General features: G+C 38.0%; 1 protein-coding gene across 1 annotated transcript in view; it reads right to left on the bottom strand.

The window, feature by feature from the left end:
* Window positions 1-12,034: 12,034 nt before the first annotated feature.
* OTOG (otogelin) overlaps window positions 12,035-21,893 on the bottom strand; it is a gene marked incomplete at its 5' end in the record, with an annotated part of 41,666 nt that continues 31,807 nt past the window's right edge. The window contains 6 exons of the mRNA XM_027887916.1: window positions 12,035-12,333; window positions 13,577-13,656; window positions 18,079-18,124; window positions 19,401-19,520; window positions 19,948-20,052; window positions 20,844-21,022. Coding sequence (XP_027743717.1) covers window positions 12,133-12,333; window positions 13,577-13,656; window positions 18,079-18,124; window positions 19,401-19,520; window positions 19,948-20,052; window positions 20,844-21,022 — 731 coding nt within the window. The remainder of the gene's footprint in view (window positions 12,334-13,576; window positions 13,657-18,078; window positions 18,125-19,400; window positions 19,521-19,947; window positions 20,053-20,843; window positions 21,023-21,893) is intronic.

The following is a 21,893-nucleotide window of genomic DNA, read 5'->3' as shown; positions in this document are numbered from 1 at the left end:
TCCAGTACGTTTCAGCAAGACAGATTGACTAGGGCTGCTTTTCCACAGCCCTCAAAGAGTTAAACACATCAAAGCCCATACTTCCATAGTGCTAATTATACTGTTCTAGATTAAAACAATAAAATATGCTCCACTTGCTTTCCACATCCTTTCTGTCTTGCTTAACCTTCATTAGTTAAGGAAAGATAAGTTACTAAACTGAGTGACTGCAGTTTGTGAGCAAATAAGGAACAAAACCATCTCAACCTGGATGTCTTTTCACCAACAGATATTGCAGCAAGTGTTGGTGTTTTCTAAAGCATCCTCATTTTTCACATGGCAAATAAAAAATGACAGTCAAGCATCAAGAAAGGTGGACAACGTAAACTACAGTTTTCCTGGCATCTCATGGCAAGCTCCATATTGTCCAGGGACTGATCCACTACAGAGCATTTGAAACCACAGAAGATATTCCTGTCTAAATAGCATCTCTCAGCTTTTATCTCTTTGTTTTCATTAGGTCTAAACCAAAGATCCATTTTTTTAAGGCTTTAGATTCTCTTAAGGAAAAAAAAAATAGGACTGAAAGAGTTAAACAGTTTATTGTGCTTTTACACATTTTAAGAGATCATCTTTCAACAATGGCAGTAAAATCAGCATGTAGTCTTAATTTTCTATGGTTGAACCTTGAACGTGAATCATTATATTACAATGTACTTATTGATTTCAACAGGAAGAGGATTAAGCCCAGAAAATCAGGCTAGGAACCTGAAACTGGACTGAGGAAAATGGAATTTTTCTGGTACTAAAAACCTCTTATGTTATGTAAAATACATTAGAATTTTAAATATGAGATTTGGCCATTTGGAAAATATTCTTAACATCTTGAACTCAGCAGTGATGTGACAACTCAGTGAACTGAAAATCCAATTAGTAACCAGTGCTTTGAATAAAAACCCCCTATTACTACACATATCAGATGGTAGTATCTGATTTTACCTACTTGCACAAACATACACAAATAAAATGAATGGTGTTTTAATGGAATCTTCAACAGGTATAAAGAGAAAACATATGTGACCACTGAGTGCTGTTTATTGGCCACCAGTACACATTATAACATACACATACCATATGACATACACACACAGATTATACAGAGCATTTATACATTTCAAATAAAACCAGAATATCACATAATTGAAATTTATTTTTCAGTTTTCCTGTTTTCAGGAACATTTTCAGTTACCTGTTTCTTGGAAGTACAAGGCTAGCTTTGCCACAGATGCTGGCACTTACTCCTGGTTCTCCCTCCCACCACCACTTAACTTGTTGGAGAGCAAGTAACACATTTCAGCTGCACATGCATTAATTCTCCATGCATTATTATTTGCTAGAGATGATGGCAGCACCCCCACCCTCTGAATAATTTACCCATAACCCTCGCTCGTAAAAATATTTATTTTGGAAATTTACAGGTTAGACAAGCAAATAAATTGGATAGAAGTTTTCTGTAATGGACATAATCCTCCATTAGTTTGCAATGTGAGCTACAGAAGTTCTCAGCTGAAAGAGTTCTTTGCTTGCCTGTGTAATTAGAATGTATATCTGTCTGTGGAGTCATCTGCCTGGGAGTTTCTGGTACTTACAGTCTTTGCAACAGAAACATGGAAAGGACCAGCCTGAGTGCAAAGATGGTCACTTTAGCCTGTAGAAATTTACCTAGTTTGCCCAGACACAGTTGTTTCCACATACCCTGGTTCAGACAATCCCAGCTCAGCCACACTCCACCATCCTGTACCTCACAGATGCCAGCTAGACCATCAAGAAAACAAACCACTCGAGAGGAAGAAGACCAGAAGAGGCAGGCTTGGGGCAGGGAGAAACAGAGAAAGCTGGCAGTGACAAGAAAGGCTGCTCTGATTATTTAGGGCTTTTTTGTTACCATCTGTATTTCCACAGCTTTCAGATGACTCGCAAAAGGAGATTAAATAAAACACGATTAGAAAATATACCCACTTTAAATATGTGTGTGTGTGATGCCCCAACGTATCACTCTGCCTCGTCTGGGCATTTCTAACCTCTGCTGACAGTGGCAGTCCAGCCACGGGGACACATGGCACATGGTTTGAGCAGACCTGCTGCTTGCAGCGTGAAAACTGGGAAGTGGTGTGAATGCTGGCACAGGCTGGTACCCTGGCAGTCCCCAGGCACCTTTTGCTCAAATGCTTTAGAAGAAATTTTGCTCAAATTCCAAATCCAACAGATATTTCTCAATTGCTCTGGATAAGAATTTTTCTACACAGGGAATAGCCATATCTTAAGGAACATGCTGCAAAAATCTTCAACTGCTTTTCATTTCAAATGACCTGGTGACAAAAACAGGGTCTGTAAGCAATGAGCAGGATACGTAGTTCAGTGAGTAAGCACACAACTCACCGAAATGTCCAGCTTATTACAAATTCTTTAATCAAAATTAGCTGTGCCAGAGAAGAGGGAAACTTATTTGTTAAACTTTAGCAGGCAGACAGGGATGTTGGTACCACATTGGTACAAATCACTCCTGTGGTACTTTCTCATTCTTATTTGAAGCAGTTAGGGGCAAACATGAAAGGCTGATAAAAATATTTATAGCTGTGCAAGGTGATTTGAACTAGAATATGGAAGTACTGAAAGTGACAAAACATTCATCAAGGAAAAGGAAAAAAATGCAGCAAGGATGGGAAATTAATCCAAATGCAAAATCACAAGGCATCTCTCTCTATGCCCCCCCTCCCCAGCAGTCCCCAGCTACCTGCACACTGGTGCTGTTTGCTATCATCACTGAATCACAGAAACACAGAATGGTTTGGGTTAGAAGGGAACTTGAAGATCATCTTGTTCCAACACCCCTGCCATTGAGAGGGACACCTTTCACTGGACCAGGTTGCTCAGAGATCCCTCCAGCCTGGCCTTGAAGACATCCACAACTTCCTGGGCAACCAGTTCCAGTGCCTCACCACCCTCACAGTGCAGAATTTCTTTCTAATATCTAACCTAAACTTAATCTCTTTCAGTTTAAAGCCATTCATCCTTGTCCTATCACTACATGCCCTTGTAAATAGTCTCTCCCCATATTTCTTTTAGGTTCCCTTCAGGTACAGGAAGGCTGCAATTAGGTCACCCCAAAGCCTTCTCTTCTCCAGGCTGAACAACAACAATTCTCTCAGCCTTTCCTTGTAGGAGAGGTGCTCCATCCCTCTAACTACCTTGGTGGCCTCCCCTGGACTCTCTCCAACAGGTCGATGTCCTTCCTGTGCTGGTGACCCCAGAGCTGGGTGCAGCACTCCAGGTGGGGTCTCACCAGAGCAGAGCAGAGGGGCAGAATCACCTCCCTTGACCTGCTGGTCACACTATTTTGATGCAGCCCAGGATATGGTTGGGTGTCTGGGCTGTGAGCTCACACTGCCAGCTCATGTCAAACCTCTCATCCAGCAGCACCCCCACGTCTTTCTTGGCAGGGCTGCTCTTGATCCCCCAGCCTGAACTGAAACCTGGGTGTCACCCTGACCCATGTGCAGGACCTTGCACTTGGTCTTCTTAAACTGCATGAAATTCCCATGCGCCCTCTTCTCGAGCTCATGCAGGTCCCTCTATATGGCATTCTCTCCTTCAGGTATGTCAACAATACCAGCCAGCTTAGTTTCATCTGCAAAAACATTTGTGAGGGTGCTTTGATCTGCCCTCTGTGAGCCAGAGGCTCTTTGTCCCCACCATGACTTGGGTCCAGCTAACCAGCTCTCTACCAGCTCACACACTGAGGTACGAAAGATTCTGTTCGATTCTGCCCAAGTGCTTTGACAAACAAAGGGAAATAGATCCATGGGGTACATACTGCTTTAAAAGACACACCATGGGGGTGGTGCAAGCCCAGAGAAAGTGATATTACCAGATTACTCCAAGCCACAAGACAAAAGGAAAATGTCTTGTTAAGCTGCAAAACTTGTAAAAGAGCAGATGGCACAAAGTTGTTTAGGGTAAATTGCAGTCTAAGGTAAATCTGGACAAATAACTTCAATTCTGGTTTTAATAATTCCATTTATAATGGAGTTAATTGCATGGTCACTTGGGAATAAGCCCTTTGCACTGAATACAAAGGTTAAAAATTGCCATATGGAAATAAGCAAACACTTCCACTAAGTAACTTTCCAAGCCTCTTCAGAGTTAAATTAGCAACAAAACCAACAAAAACACAATTTTCTTTGGATTTTGGCTCTCCAAGCTTAATATTACACATTTCCAAAGCTGAAAGACACCATATCTCACTTGGGAGCAGACACAGGGCAGTGCTGGAAGAACATCAGAGAAGGCAAGAGCCACGTGCACCCCAGCACCTCTGCACTAGCTCCAACGTAGACAGAACAGAGCAAGGTGTGGATCAGGAATGTTGGTACCAAACTTAGGACACCTATTGTCAAAATGAAGCTTGGTGTAGAGAGTAGAATAGTCAAGCTCCACAAAGGTATGGACACGTTACCCCCAGGGAACCTTGTCACTGACCACAACCAGCAGCATGACTTCCACTCAGATAAAAGGTAGCAGGTAAAGGTAAAAGGCAGCAATAATGGAGTTTGCCACCGATTACTCAGTCATGCATGAAGTGGAGCATCTGAAAAATGTTGCTGCTTTCTGGAAAGATACTGCTCTTACTCGATATTGCTGTATAAGCATCAAACCATTTTGTTTTAAAAGCCATGGTAAATTTATGAATGAAACTGTGCAAGAGGGATTTAATGAGAGATCCATAGCAAGTGTGCAGTGGTCTGGATGTTGCCTGCCACCAGGGTAGCATGAAATCATTTGATAATTAGACCATGGCTATGCAGGATTAGCATACCTTAAAAATATAGGGCTGCATTATTTTTATTTATATAACAGATGGATATTTAAAAAGGTTGTGCATTTTTTAATGAATGCAACGTCACACCAGTGTTGACAGAAGATTTGGAAGTGCTACAATATGGCCAAATCTAAAGCTAAAAATGCTGTTTTCCCTTCCCCCTGTGCTCTGGTCATGGAGCTGAGAAACAAATGTGCAATAGTGTTGTGAATTTCCTTCCAGAGATCAGCTTAAGTACAGTACTTATAGGGCACTAGGTTATATTTTCTTTCATTTCATAATGATTATAGGTTATTACAAGACTCCCATTATTAAAACTATCTGAAGACCTCACACTCCTTTATCCCCCCAAGACAGAAGAAGATAGGAGAGTAATTACTATTAAAAAGAAAATAAAGACAATTTAAAAGTGAGAAAACTTTGTTTTTTTAAGCAGAGCAGTATTTACAATTTTTTTACCATTAAATACAGGTTTGCAGAATATTTCTTCTTATTAAAAAAAAAAAAAAGTATGTGCCAGTTCTTAATACTGTAACAACACAGAAATCCTTGCATTAACTGTGGCCTACAACTCTTTATTTTGTTAGGAAACCATGGCCAAGCTGCAACACACAATGAACTTTGTGGTCCTGTGCAGCAGCTACATCTCCCTCACTGCCTACAGACAAGTCCCAGACCGCAGCCCTGAGAACAGCACATCCCTAACTGAAATAATTTACAGAGCCAGAACGTTTCATCAAACATCCCACCAGCATTTGCTAGGGAAAACAGCAGCAGCCTTTAGCCCCTGCTGCATCAGCTTGCTCTGACTTTTTTGGGGCATCACCACAAAACACACAGAGGGGCACTGGATACATGTGGAAAACTAATACTACACCAAGGGCTGCACCCAAGCCCATTGCCATCAGCAGAATCACAGAACACGCTGGTTTTCACTCAATATCCAGGGAGGGGCTCTTCCCCCCTCCCCCTCTGAAGCCAAAATTCACGATAGGCCCCCCAGGTATTGAGTTCCACTTTCCTCTGTGTAACAACTTCAGGAGAATGGGGCTTGCCAGTCCATTTTGAAGAGAAAAATTTCTAAATGGTTTCATTAAAAATCTCATCCCTCATCTCCTTTCTACACCTCTTCCAGAGCAGAAATGAAAAGGGTGAGAGTCTGGATCTAAAATACTGGCATTTCAACAGAATTTTTGAAAATAAGGAGGTGTCCATAAAAACTTTTGTAATATTTTAGGGATTTTAACCAAAAGTGGAGGGCTTTTTCCATTCAAAGTTGTCCCAAGTAGATACAATAGGCATTTATTTATAGTTTAAGCCAGCCCTTTTGTTAGGCCTTCTTCTAAAAAGTTTTCATACTTGGAATTCCAGGAAAATATATAAGCAGGGGCTCAATGTGAACTTGTCCTCCTTTTTCCACGGGGCTGGTCCTGTCCCGGGTGGAACTACTGTAATACTGTCAGACTGGTAGTGGAAAAATGCTTTTAAACAACCGCTATTTTAAACAATAGCACAGGGCAAGGCCAAGGGGATGTCCAGCTGTAGAGCCTGAAACAAGTAGTGGTGAGGGGAAGCTATTTACCAAACAGCATCAACACTGCAACAGCAAAATCTGCTTCCAGTGTGCTCTTGGTACCTGCAGACAACATGGCCGTAAAAAGGGTTGTGGTGAACCTGTGCAAACAATAAATGGTACCAATAGCCAGGGCCCATTCTCCTCCTGTGAACTGAAACCCAGCTAACTGTTAAATCACGTGTTTCCTCACAACATTCAACTGGCCTGTGAAATCAATTGCCACCAAAGATAACTGAAAGGGATTTTTATGATTCATAAGATGTGGGAGACTTTGCTATTACAGCCCATCAGTATATTTGCCTAAAAATGATGTTTCACATTGTAAAATTCTAAATCACTTTTTTTATTCCCAAAACCCTAATTTAAAATTTCCTGCTTCTTGCAGCTTCCTCAGGAAAAAGAGAAACAGAATGCTGGGCTATACAAGCTACTGTTCTCATACAAAACCCTGATCTTTGTGTGCTACACACTGGGTTACCTGGGAACCCCTGATCACTTCAGCAACATTTAACAAGAACACTTAACTTGAGTGGTTAATTTTCATACAGCTAACTTCTGCCTCTCACTGAAACAGCTTTGCTTAGACAAAGTGGTTCTAGTGGTCCTAGTGGGGAGAAAGAAAATACAGCACTGTTTTCTCCTGCTAGGAAATGAGGAGCACTTTATTAGTGATATTCCTGTCTTGCAGTCAAAGTACACCACCCTCCTCCGAGTCAGGTTAGAGATCAAGCCTATTAGGCAGTTGCATGCCCTCTTCTCAGAAGGTCCTTTTCTGCCTTTTCCCTATTTAGTAAAATATACGTGAAGTTCAGTATGGCCGAGAAAAGACAATTGAGGGATTAGGCACAGAGATCAAGAACAGGCATGGTCTTGGCATTAAACGTAACTCCAGCTATTCTGTCTTATATATTTCATGCTTAAGATTAGACTTCTGAATTTTTAATCAAAAAGAAATGTTATTAAAGTGCTCTGCTATATTTTGTCCCAGTAATTGACTACACAAGGCACATATTGGACAAATCTCACATATTCAATTAATGAACTAATAACACTCCTGAGAAAAAACAAACACCAAATCCGATGTCTTTTCAAGTAGAGTAACTGAGGTCAGAATCTGCCCCTGGGCAATCGTATAGAAAACAGTCACGAAAAGCCTGTGTATTGAAAAACCTCTCTGCTGCCTTAAACTCAACTCCAGACAATCTAAAGAGCTGGAACACAAAGATACTTCATATATGGGTTTCATCATTTTCTGAAGAAGTGCATTCACTTAAAGATCTTGGAAGTCAAAAGCTTAGAAAGTAAGATCACAAATCACTTGGAAGACTCAAGCCAACATCTACACAATAAAACATCTATAAAACAGAAATATTCACTCACCAGCTAATATAGCACACTGTCATGGAAATAAACACATCTCGTCTTTGCAAATTCGGTTGTACTTTTCCATCTTGAAGATTTGGCTGATGATGTCTGTCTTCAGCTCTAGAGATATAGGGATAGTTTTATAGCTGTTGTACAAAGGGAGTATACTTTAGGACACAAGGAAAAGCCATACAAGACAAATTACATCCCATTCAGCTGCATGCAAGTCATATATTGCCATTAATCACCTCATATAAAGTGGTCAGATAAGACATGCCATAATCGCTATCAGAGTAGCTGACTTCTGAGCCTGTTGAGATATTTTTAACCATTAAAGGTGAATTTAATTCCAGCTAATTTTAATAACCCAAAAGTAAGGTGCCTAACCACATCTTTACATCCAAGTTCTCTCCACAGTGAAAAAGAAAGATGATACATCTTGAGGATGATTCACCACATCCATCTTAGACATTTATTTTAGAATGGGATGAGTCACTCTTTGGATGCACATACCTTTCTTTGGTGATGGATGACGCCTGGACACCTGAGTTAATTCAGTTATCAATGATTTAAACAGTTAATGTGAGCTGACATAGTCAAAGCCTTGGTCAAAAGTCCATAGAGAAAGGAGACCTGATGGCAATTTGTCAGGGACTATTTCTAAAGAGGTTAGGTGTCTTCATCACACTACGAGGGGATTTTTCCAAAAAAATTACCATCTGCATAGCAGCTGTTACCTCATTTTAATTATTCATAGCTGTTTGCACTGGAGAGAGAGATGATGGTGTGGGCAGAGATGAGAGTGAGGGCAACATTTTTGGAATGATTTTGATCTGAGTTCATGGATTGCATACTTGAGAGCTATCTGAGGGGGTGTAAGTTATTTAACTTGTGACTAACAGTTCTCATTAAACTGCAGACCAACAGATGCCAATATTTCAGATTAACTTACTAAACCACCAGGCAGCACTATCACTAATTAGAGGAAACATTACTCAAGAGACTGTTATTCTGAGTCTAGATCATGTACTAATAAGCCAGACAGTGAGCCTTTACATAGCACAATCGATATCATTACATTTCTTTTTAAAGTCCTTTCTCAAGGTCTTTCTACATAATACTCAAGACTTCAGCTGTCAAATTGCCTATATTTTCCTGTGAATCAAGGCTGGGTAAGCTTGCTTGAGGTAATGCAAATAAAGTGTTTTTCAAAGGGGATGACAATGAGGAGACAGCACCATAACAAACAAACAATGTTTTAATATCCATACACTAAACATTTTACTCAAAGATGGGAAAAAACCCCAGCATTAGAAAGATTTTAAATCCTAGATTTAACAAGATACAAGCCTGTGATGTTTCTACACCTACATTAGGAATCACTCTTGGGGAGAAATTCCATGCATGCAAACACGTGTGGAGAACATGGCCCTTGGGGCGGAGTGAAGTTCTGAGACTTACAAAGAAATGTAAGAGGCCTCAGTTTCCAGAAGGTCAGTTTCCAGCAAAAGACAGTAAAAAGAATATAAACTTGTTTTAGGACTCAGTCACTGTTCACAGTCCCAGTATCTCCAGCATGGAAGGGCCTGTGAAGATGTGGAAGTACTAATAAGGCACAGTCTTTCTCCAGCTGATCTGCTTTCTGCAAATTCAGGGCAAGGTAAATACACGATAAGGGCTTGGACGGCTTTGAACAACCACAGATAGGGTAAGGGCATGTGAAGGAATTTGACACAGAGGCAGGGATAAAAGTAGCTTCCCCTATCAAGCTATAAAGCAGTTTGAATCTTTCCCCTTGTTTCTCTCAGCATAAGCCTGAAGTTTACAAAATCAGAAGTAGGGACTTGACACGGTGCTTATCATTTTACTCCTGAAGTAGAAGCAGCAGCAGTGTTTGAATGGCTACTGAATACAGCCCAGTCTGCTTTCTACTCTTGCTACCAGTACTAACTTTGCTGTTCAACTAGAAGTTGAAAGTTTCCACCTCGAAAGGTTTTCAGAATTACTGCCTTGAGCTGCGGGAAACAATGAGCTCTTTTCTCAAGTGGCAAGAGGAGGGACAACGCTGAAGCTAAGGGACGGATGGTGGTTGGCCTAATTCCTGCTCTAATTCTGCCCTTCATGGTGGCTGGCACTTCACAGCAAATACTGTCTAGGTTGAGGGCAAAAGAAAGAGCCCTTTTTGTTAATTCCTACCCTCTAGGATGGCATGTGCCAGTTGGTGAACTAGGGGCAGCTGAACTTCACCTTTGCAAATGCTTGAATTTTAGGCACTTGGGTTCAAGGGTTTAGCTCTGTTCAATATCTGGTAAATAGCACTTTTTTTTTTCTGGTTTTCCAAAGGATGCATTCCTCCCAAATCCTGTCCTTTCTTGCTATGTAGAAGATGACAAGGAACACGTCCTGTGAAATGGGTAGGGACTGCACCTACAAATTAGAACTTAAGATTTATTTGGCCCTAAGTACTGAAGAGTGATCATCACCACACAACAACTATATTGTAACAAAATGCCCACTCAAAACACTGTCTACTGATTGCAGTCAATCCTGCAAGGAAGAAAAACATTGAAAGGGAATGTGCAGAAATTTATCTTCTTTCCCTCTCCTTCTTTTCCAGGACAGTCTATCTGGCAATGTCAGATATGCGTTGTTACACTTCCATGAACAACAATTTTCCAATTTTTATTTTTAATAAAATGACATAATTGAATTCTGCACTTCTGAGGATGGAAGCAGTGATGGAATCAGAAAAATATGTAGATTTTCAAACCCCCCTATGCAGATCTTTCTCCCGCTGTAGTACTACATCCTTCCTGCTGTAGTGATAGATCATTAATATTAGTGATAGCAGCAAACCCTAAAACTACTTACGTGCACTGCTAAAAGAAGAATGAGTAAACATTGTATGTTGTCGTTACATGACAGTAAATTGCTGGAACAATTAACAAAATAAGACTTCCTGTTGTTTATTAGATATTGCAAGAATGAAATGTACAGTATACAAAATTAATATCAAAAATGTTCACATGATTGATTTTAACAACATATTTTTCTTTGGATTAACTGCAGTCAAGCAGCTTTTGAAGACATTATGCTGAGATCTATTTTCTACTATAGGATCTCAAGTCTATCACTGCATGCTATCTACAGTTTTAATCTACGGAATGAAAGTTACTGAATTTTTGCTGAATCTCAGTGGCATTTGTTGAAAAAGAACAGAACAGTAGCTTAGAGGAGAAAAAATAATGTTAATATTTCAAATTCATACGCAAAATTGCTTTTGAAATTTCAAACCTTACAATTGTACATTTTCAATTTCAAGCACTTGCCATAAGAAGTTACATTCTACTATAGAGGTGACGAAGATTTTGAACTTTGTTTTTCTTTGTGACCAATATATAATCCTCATTTTCTTTTTCCTAATGAACTTTCACATGTTTAAAGTTAGTGTTAAACAATGTTCATTCCCTAGAGAAACAATTTAAGTATGGTTATTTCATAAGCTGAAAGTTTTCATTTAAGGTATATCTATACAAAGGAATGCAAAATGGTATTCATCTTTCAAATCTGTGCATTTTCAGTTTATGTCATATTGTTCAGCAGAATGATAAAATAACTATTAATGACTATTCTAGATAACCTAAAATCAGCCAATCTGTTCCATAAAATATATGCTTGCCATAATGGTTTTCACTACAATATAAAATACACTAGAAAAAAACTGAAATTATTACCAGGGCATATTACATAGTTATCAGTATTGATAATGTTTCCCAGATTAAAAAAAAAAAAAATTAAAAAATCTTTACATGAATTTCTTATACATGCTCTACTTAGCAACAGGAATATGATTTAAACTGAAAATTCTTCTCATGTCATCCAAACAATTTTTCCTAGTAGACTGTGAATGTATTTGCACAATTGCAATACATTCAAAACAGTGACCTACTGCCAGGTAAGTTGGTCGATGATTTAAAACAGGAATGGGTTGACAAAGAGTGGGCTAGCCTTCCAGAACAAAACAGATGGTGTTCTTTCTCTTGAGGTGTCACTGATGTAAATCACCTTGTAAGTTGGCACATATCACAAGAACCCTTAAAACAATCCCTGTGAATGAAAATGAAGGCAAATCACAATACAAATGATGCAACGCCATTTTACAGAAATTTAGGAGAGTCCAAAAGTATTTGTGCTCTGTTTTGCATTAAACTGGTGAAATTCGGGGGATTGGCTATTTTATTTTTAAGAGATAAACTATTAAAATCATCTTAGGCTGAGAACAGCTGGGCTTGCTGGTTTTTTTCCTTTTATACCTTTTTTTCTGTTTGGTTTTTTAAGACCATTGGCAAGAACAATCTGTGGGCTCTTGGATTGAATAGCTGACCCAGGTTGAGTTACTGGTGCAGTACAATTGCACAGTCCGTCTCTGCAGCCCGAGCTCCCTGCAGCACTTGCAGAACCTTGCGTACGTGTTGATGTTGTAGTTGTAAATGCTTGCAGAAGGGCACTTCCCATCACACGAAACAATGTTCACCTGGTAACAAGCATCAAGAAGCTAGTTAGGAGTTCTCAAGGAAGTCTAAAAACATTAGGCACCCAAATCCAATGGCAAAGCAACGAAAAACTTGGAGGTATTTCCTCCAGCACCTTATGAAATCCCACTACATCTGGAAATAAGCTCTGAAGTACATTGCCCAGATAGGTCTCACTTTGCATCTTACTGGTATCAATGATGACTTTTCTGTCCATTTCAGTAACAGGTTTTGGCTATTAACAGACACAAAGAAACAATTCTGGTTTTGAATTTTAAAGTATTCATAACAACTTTGGCTTGAACATGGCACCAAATGTTCTGTCTCCAGTTCCCTGCAGTATTCATTTCAGTGATACACTGATGCAGTGTTGCTGTACTGGTATCAGTAAGGAGGGATAAAAGAACCAATCCTTTGGAAAGCCAAGAGGAATTACTACTAATTATACCAAATCTGTAATACAGACTGTAAGAGAAATAGTCATAGAAACTGAATAATTTTTTCAAATTTAATAGTTAAGATTCGTGTTTCTGTTCAATGAGACACTGAGACTAAATCTCCTGGCTGCTCAACAGCTTATTCTACAAAATGTACTCTCAGAGTCATTTTAGAGGCTACAGCTGTTTCCCTGCACTCTTTTATTACAGCTTTTCCAGGCTCTCTTACACATCTCACATGAGACGTCTGTCTGCACTCTTGCTGCTGCTCACAGTCTCACTGCCCAGCAGGACATTGCTGGTGTCCTTCAACAGTAAATCCTTCTATAGTGCCTCATTCTTCCTTCACATTTTACAGCATGTTCATGCTGCTGTCTAAAAAAAGCTTTCAGGACCCAAGATTCCTCTCTTCATGAAGTTGGCATTTAAATATTTTCCCCAGGCAGATGAAGAATTACACACATCTGCAGCCATTTTAACTAGAGAATATCAGGGACAAAGATTCAGTTATATTGACGTTATTTGCATATAATAATTGCATTATAGGGTGAAATAAGACTTTGGATTTGCACTAAATCAACATGCACCTAGTGCTTACAAAAGCAGAAGTAACAACCTTCTTTTTACTATTTGAGAAGGTGATTGCTGAGAATGTAGGGAAACATTAAAACAGCTCTATGAAACACAAATCTCTGTCTCTGGGACAGAGATGAAGACAATGTGGAATTTGGGTTCCTTTTCTTCCTTCATTTTATTTCTCGTATTTTTTCCCTTCTATTAAAAGAAATTGTGATAGTTATCTACTTACTGGTGTGTTACTCCTGCAGTCGTTCTTGCGGATAGTCATCCTAACAGTCACCTTCTTACAGAATTTTCCATCTTCCTTACCTGAAAAATGGTCATAAACCAAAAAAATATCAGCTCAAAATTCTAAACATTTCAGAGACAAGAACATTCCTGAACATTTTACTGGGTCAAGAGACGCAAAGAAAAAAACCCCCATTAGCTATGCACTGAATCACTTTTGCAACTATTCTATTTCATGCATTATTCATCTCCTTATATCTTTAATAACAACTATAAAAAGTTCATTCTTCAGTCAGAATTTTTTTAAGAGTATTTCCACTGTGTTCAAAAAATTTTGCAAAACTGATCACTTCTGTGAGAAGACTTGTTAGTAAGGCATAAGATGCATTTTCTATGACATACCTCCAATAAACTTTAATAGCAGTAATTGCATTCCAGTGGTATAAACAAAGTTTAAAATTAATATGCAACAGCAGAATCTGATGAAGAATAGGGCATTAGGGGCCTTTACATTTGTTTGTATTATGTTTTTATTAAATAAAAGAACACCAGTGAACAAATGAAAATTTTTATTTGCCTTTTCATTAACATTATTTCCATAATTTTTCTTACAGAAGTGTTTACAAAGTACATGAATAAAACAAAAAAAGATAACAAGAAATCATGGAATTAAATAAGGAGTTAAGCTTCATTGAAGAAAAGAATCCTGAACATTTGAAGAAAAACAAAGATGTTCAGTATAAAGTTCAGTTGTAAGAGATCAAAAAGCACAGAATCTTCTTAGGATGATCCTTTCTGTGCTGGACAAACCACATCATACTGCAGATCTGTAAGAGAAATGAACAGCTAATTTTAATATAACCGCTTTCATTGTTTCACACCAGATTTTATGCATCTTGGTGCAGTCCCCCATAACTCTCCACTTACAGAGATGAGTTTTCTTTCAGCCAAGAAACCCAAAGATGTTGACAAAAGGTGAATACTGTTAGCTCCAGAAAAGCAAGGGCACTAAAGGATTCATCAGTTTGACAAATACCCAATACTGAACTGGGACACAGTCTTATCACATCTTAATGAGCAATGTCCAGTTCTCTGCTCTAATCACCGTCAAACCAGCAATACTGCTTCTCAAAGAGAAGCAACTTTTTGTTCTTTTTTTTTTTTTTTTTTTTTTTTTTTTTTTTTTTTTTTTTTTTTTTTTTTTTTTTTTTTNAAAAACAAATTGTTCTTGAAAATAAAAAACTCACCGTTATTTCATGTTTTTCACAGTTCTCTTCACGGTTCTCTCTTCTTTTACATTATACATGGTGTGTAGGGTGGAGAATTCAGTGCAGCTGTGACTATGACTTCACCCAGGCTACAGTGAAAGTACATCATATCCCATAAAAAATAAATATATAATGTATTTCCACGCATGTACATTAACATCCAGTGGCTTTTTGTGAGCTTTACAACACAATATATTTTTCCATGAACAACCTTACAAAACACATGTCGTATTACAGATTCTTTTTCACTGTCTGTATGGTTGAAAATCCTTGCTTGGTTTTTGGGTTGACTCATAGCACTGCTGTCACTTAAAGTGACAACATGAAAGAGAAATAATGAAGGAGAAATATAGATTTCTCCTTAGCAGTCCTAGAGTCAGAAGCCTAATTTAATATAGGATGTGTCACTTGCTGATGTACAAAATTAGAGTCAACATAATTTCTCTGAGAGAAATATAGAGTTGTTTTCACAAAATAAATCCAAAACAAATGCATTCATAATGTGTTACAATTCAAAGAATTAACATGCTCTATGAGAAGGAACAAAGATAATCTCCAATTGTCACGGAGTAAACACCGGATTCCTCTTTTCAGTATACTGTCCAAACTATGGATGGGAAAGAAATTCTTTGCTTTTACTGTATATGGCACAAAGCAAGCCTGTATGATACGTCATCTGCAAAAACGCTGCTTACAAAGTAAAGCTTTAACAAGCAAAGCCATTATTCTCTATGTTCTACAGCACTGTAAATCTGGTTGAATTAGTATACTTTTTCAAACACAGCAATTTTACACATGCAGCAAGCTAAAGACTATGCAAGTGCTTACTACCAACAGTACATTGTTGGCTAACAACAATGCACCGCCCACACAGTGCAAAATGAAAAACAAACCAAAACCATAACGTGAGCCACTCTGAACCGTGAGCAGTTACACTACACTGCAGCTTTTGGCATTATTGGGTAATGTGAGTTCTGATGATCCTAGCAGGGAGTACATTGTTGGAAATCAACAATGATGCTGTTTGGTTTGGTCCTACTTATTTGAGGAAAAGGTACCTGTGTGACAGCCAGCGTAGGCTGTGGGAGTGACTGGGCTAACAGGGAATGGGAGGAACACTGACACTGAAGAACCTGGTAAGAATATTACACATTGAACAGAGCACGTATTACAGAGGATTCCCTATAGGATGAAAATTATGAAAACTTGGGAATTGGGAGCTTTTGGCATATTTGAAAACAGAATTCAACTTTGAAATATCTATATATTGCAGGATCACAGAATGTCTGAGATTGGAAGGGACACTTGGTTCCTCCTTGCTGAAGCAGGGTTCATTGTGCCAGCAGCTCAGGACCATGTCCAGGCATTACTTGCATTTCTAAGCCTCATGTGAAAACCGGGAAGAATCTGATCTGCACTGGTATAACTTAGCCAGTTTGCTATCCTGAATTTAATGTGCCCTTTGGGGCTACAAAAAAGAAATAATATAATTTCCTCTCAGCAGCACTTGTAAAACTTCTCCAGGTTTTGACAGAACTCCTGGGTCTTAATTTTCAAATACCAATTAAAACTGAAAAAAAAAAAAATCACAACTGTTTCTAATGGTAAAGTACTTCAAAAAAAAAAAAAAAAAAAAAAAAGATAATCCTTCTCATAAAATGTCTCACACAATTACAACTGACAGCTCTCATGACAGTAGATTTGTTTGGAGTCAGAATGAACTTCCATGATTCATAGAATTACTGTGTTGTCTAACAACAGGTGTGAAATCAAAACTCTAGGAATCTACCTGTAAATGTTTCTCAAAAGTCACTGGGTTTTTCAAGGGTTTAATTTTACTTTGTTATGCATGCCACAGATTAATGACTTTTGTCTTTAATAGTTAAAGAGGTGATTATGATCTTTCTCTAAGCATAGTAGCATATTTCTGCCCTGCTGAAAAGTAGTTTAATGGATGTTTAACTGTCTTACTAAATCTTTCAGAAGTGACTTATTTGCCTGCCAAAGCACTGAAGGGTAATGTCAGATAATCAAAAACTGATGTCAGAGAGCCCATGGAGAATCAGCCACAGAACTAGGACAAGTGCTTGAAACACAGGTCCAGAGTGAAAAAAATATGAAGAGATATTACCATTCCCTTACAGTGGGAACAGAAAAAAACTCCCCAAATAAATCTTCCACAGTTTCAATCAAGTTTTTAGTACCAAGTGTAATGCAAATGAATCACACCAAAAGGTACCTCCCTGTTGGCAACATATGTCCAGATCTGGTAGTCATGACTGCGCAAGTTCCACTCCACCCACCAAGAAATACCTGCACTTTTCTCCATTTTTCTCCCACACTTTTAGGTCACTATTTCAGCCACTTATGCAAATTGAGTCAGAATTTTGCATGTTTTTAAAGATAGCATGATATTGCCCAATATAAAAATCTCCTTTTCTATTGCTTTTTATAGTGCCAACTTCAAGTATTTGAGTTTAAATTCATACGGTTAGGTGTCTCCCTCAGGCTAAGTTCTTCAGGAAATCAGCCAAAATGTTTCAGCTTGTACCACTGTGTTAAGAATATGTACTTAGCTCTTTATTTCTATTAAGAAATAGTATATTTGGAACCTATATCTTAGAGAATTTTTATTCTGTTTTGTTTTGTTGTTGTTGTTTTTTTTTTTTTTTCCCTAGAAAATCTTTATTAGCTCTCACAAATATCCAAACCATATACTGGTAATCAGAGGAGAGGGAATTTTTTTTAAATTATAAAAATATTCTAAAAGGTACTGCCTGAAGGTTTCTGTCTATTAATTTCTATATTCCAATCTGTTTATTATTTACAAAGGTAACTTATAAACTACTTAAATCAATCTTCATTTTTACCAAATATGAAGATATAAAGTAGATGGAGCATATTTTAAGTTACCTTCTAAAACACAGTACCTTTTATTATACTAAATGCAATAAGTAATATTTTGAGAAGTTTTACATGAAAACTACAAAATAAAGGGTAGGAATTTTAGTGACTCGACCAGCCAGAACCACTGTCACTGGAGTAATAGCATCAAAGTTAAAGTATTTTCTTTTACTCCACTAATTTCAGTGTTATTCATGTGAGTAAAACTGGGAAAAGTGCAGCCTTTGAGATCAGTGAATCGTGCTTTTACACAGGAAAGAATCCACCTTATTTCTAATGTAACAACAAATCAGAGAGACTCGTGAGGCAGGAAGTATCATTAATCACTTACATGTTTTGCAGCATCCTTCTAAGAATGGCACAACATAGCCTCCAACCTGAACAAGAGAGAAATAAAGGGGAAAAAATCTTGATTTTTTCAAACATTCATTCCCATATATCTCCACTATTAGAAATATCTTCCAGATAAAGCTCTACATCATCATTCAGGCAAATGCAGCATTCTGGTGAATGATCTAACTTTACTGTTTTAGCACAGGTGGCTTTCACCAAATGCCACTATACATCACCAGGTATCAATATAGTTCCCACATTTGGAAAGGGAATGACTGTGTTAAGTGTGATTCCATCATGTGCTATTAGAGTAAAACCCTGATCTCTCGTAGAGGCTATACTGACAATCACAAAAACTTGAATCTGACTTCAGAGCTGGAAGAAATCTCATCTGAATGGGAAGCCACTCACTCCCCATAGTGGAGATCCATGTCTTAATGCTGTAGCATAAAGCAGTCCCCAGAATACTGTGGGAAGAATAGCTGCAGCTATATTAAAAGGATTACATTGAAGGAGAGTTCAGTTTTTGATGTCCACCTCAGTATCTAAAGCCATGCTAACCTCTCTCTCCACCTTAACTTTTTAGTTTGCCTAGAACAGCAAAAAGCCTTTCAGCAGCTCTGTAACAGACTTCTCTGCAGAACCAACCCATTGTTATCTGCAAGGAAGAACTACAGCCACCCAGTTCCTTCAGGACCCTTCCCTGCTTCTGTGAGATCACTCATCAAGGAAAGTATCTTCCCATCCACATGTAAATGTAGAATTACAGAGAGGGAGATTACTCCCTACCTATACTTCCCGGCACTTAGTCTAATTTTGCAAATTCAAACAGAACTTTTCTTCTTGCTCCAAAACTAGTCTATAAAACTTCATGTGTCACTACATAAAAGTTGTTCCTGATACTCAGACAATCTTTCCCTTTCTTCTGTGTTTTTGAACATTGTGCTGAATCAAATCAGTTTGATACTAATCAGTTTTCACACACAGAAAATCAGTTAGAAAGGACAAGTCCACCCCAGAAAAGCATCCAAGTTCACACAGCTGTATGAAGACTTCTTTGATATTACAAGCCTATATTAAAAAAATAAAAATAAAATTAATTCTGAGAATAAGAAGATGTGACTCCAGCTGTGTAACTGGGCAGACTGGTGGCACATTATATGTGTATGGTTATACCTTTAAATGGCTGGGCAAAAATGCAGGCATTGCAAGAATATATAATTTCTCCCTTCTTGAGGTAAAAACATTTTTTGTCAGTGTTAATCTTTTCACACCAATATAAAACAAAGCTGGAATGCAAACAATGTATTGTACACTGACCTTCACACATTCAGTTTCATTAAAGGGTGGGCAACCAACTGCAGAGGAAACCAGAACCGGTCCTATTGCTGTGTTAGTGCATTCATATCTGATGCAGTTTGAAATCCAAACAGCACCTGGCTGTCAAAAATTGTAAACCAGAAATTTTACTTGGCAACCCAGCAAAAACAGTATTGCAAGTATGCATAAAACAGTTCCGCTGAATGTGATCTTGCATGAATCAACAGTAATACAACAAAATGCAATACTAATGCATGGTAAAGTTCTGTTTAAGTAACAAATTTGAAAGTCCACTAAATATGTAATGTTAAGCAGGTTCTAGAATAGTTGAGTTCGTGATAATTCTCTGATACATAAATAAAAATCCCTTATGTTTTTCTTGACAGCTGTATGGAAATTAATGTTGTATACATGCAAAACTACTCCTAGTATTTGGCCAAATAAAGCTCTTTTTTGCAAATTCTATATGGCAACATGCATACACTCTTTCATAATTTTCTTGTTTAATTCTAAATATTTTGAGGTAATAAAACATGTATAAACTCACCCTAAAACTGGAAACTGTGCCATTGCTGAAAGTGTGGAGACAAGACAAGTTCTTGCAGCTACCACAGCAAGTTGTTAAATCTTTTGGAGGCTGATAGACTTGGTTCTGTCAAAATCAAATAGATTACTCCTTCTATGAGATTATCTTGCAGCTCAACATTTTATTACTGTAACAGGCAGATTTTTTTTTTTTTTAAGTATCTAATTCTAGGGATATTTTTAAAATAACTTTCAAAATTGCATACACACTGTACATTCATGAAGCTTTCATGAAATACCTTTGTTCTTAACTGAAGGAAATGGGGAGAAGTTCCAACCCTGAGAAAATGAACTGGTCTTTCTACCATTTTTCAAACAGTGTAAGTAATAGCTTACTTCAGGAACCACTGAAATTTTGACTTTTCACACATCAGGCATCAAGTAATATAAAATTAGAAAAAATAATCTATAAAATATTCCTATGGTAACGTATCATATTTTGTAAAAAGACAATGCGACATTTGCTTATTTTATAGAGCTCTTTTCACAACTTTTCAGAATTCTTATTCCATTTATAATTACGCTCTTCTTATTGAGCTAATGTCTGCCAGGAATTTGTACCGGTTTGCTCATAATGCAGCTGAAGTTCTGCAGGGTGCCAGGAGGCAGCATGCTATCAACCCAAGGGGCAGTTGCTATATACATTAGTTTGTATAAGATGTACATAGGGGAAAAAACAGTGGAGGGAGTGAGACTTTCATAAACTTCTATTAGAAGTGTGGTAGCACATCATTAGAGGGCGATCTGGTTACTCTTTCCAACTTGTTCCTATGACTGTAATCTAGTCAACAAAACGCATCACAATGTAACTAAGAACACCAGTTACAATATATATGTCTAAATTTCTGAATTTCTTACAGCTTTGCACTTGATAGCACAGTCTATCGAAGATGTGTTTATTTGGTAGTATTTAGTGGAAGGATCAATCACATTTGTGCAGTAAGAAATATGGCAGATGCCATCTGCACTGTGTTCCACGATTCTCTGTCCAGGAAGCAGCACACCTCTCTCATTACTCAGGCAAACTTTGTCTCTCACTACAGGAAAACACAAACAGCATGGTCAGGACAATCAGCTTGGTATCAAAACTCCATTAAAAATGTTTCAAACAGTAAAAAAGCTACTCTACCTCATTAAGAATTATGGGTCACATTTGCAAACATGAATCGTTAATAGCAGTCTAATGCTTCACTTTAATCACCAAAATTATTTCAAATATAACCATGCATGAAATAAGTACAAAATATTCTATTACCTGCACCACCCCAGTGACAGTGCAGACTTCTTCAACTGTTTTGTTTCTTAAGACTACTTCAGGATAATGTCTATTTCTCCCCATTGATTAATGAGGGCATGGAGGAGGATACTTAGGTCAGAAGTGAACATCTTTATTGTAAAAATCTAAGCAAGGACAATCCCAACTCTCTTGGCCAACAGGGTGCCCCACAGGAATTATTTTTTCTCCAAGTTTTCCCAGACACTGTTTGGCACCCTTTAAGATGACTTCACATGCTGCTGAATGCTATTCCTGATCTTGTAAAAGCGTATAAGGATGTCTACCAGCTCCTGAGTAGTCTCATAGGGGTTAGTGGGACTTTTCTGTATGTGGACATTGTGTGTGTGTTCTAGTTTTCTGCTGGAGTCCTTGCTCCAGCTCAGGAAAATGCTTAGCCAACACCACTCAGCTATCCTAAAACTGTCTGCTATTTCCCTGCACAAACCTCTTGCTGCAGAAACTAACAGAATACAATGACAGGCCATAATCAACCAAATATTTACTGAGGGGTCCTGGTTTTTTGCCTTTTCTTACACAGTTTATTAATTCTGTCAGTTAATTCTTTTCTCCTTGGTGCCATGTTCAAAGTGAATGTCTGATTTTTAATTCCTAATCTACCTTAGCACTTGAAA

The sequence above is a fragment of the Empidonax traillii genome, unplaced genomic scaffold (assembly GCF_003031625.1).
Source record: "Empidonax traillii isolate 1590-97213 ecotype Southwest subspecies unplaced genomic scaffold, ASM303162v1 scaffold224:size737649, whole genome shotgun sequence".
Lineage (NCBI taxonomy): Eukaryota > Metazoa > Chordata > Aves > Passeriformes > Tyrannidae > Empidonax > Empidonax traillii.
Note: the sequence above shows the minus strand (reverse complement) of the source record. Positions and strands in the feature narration are given on the sequence as shown.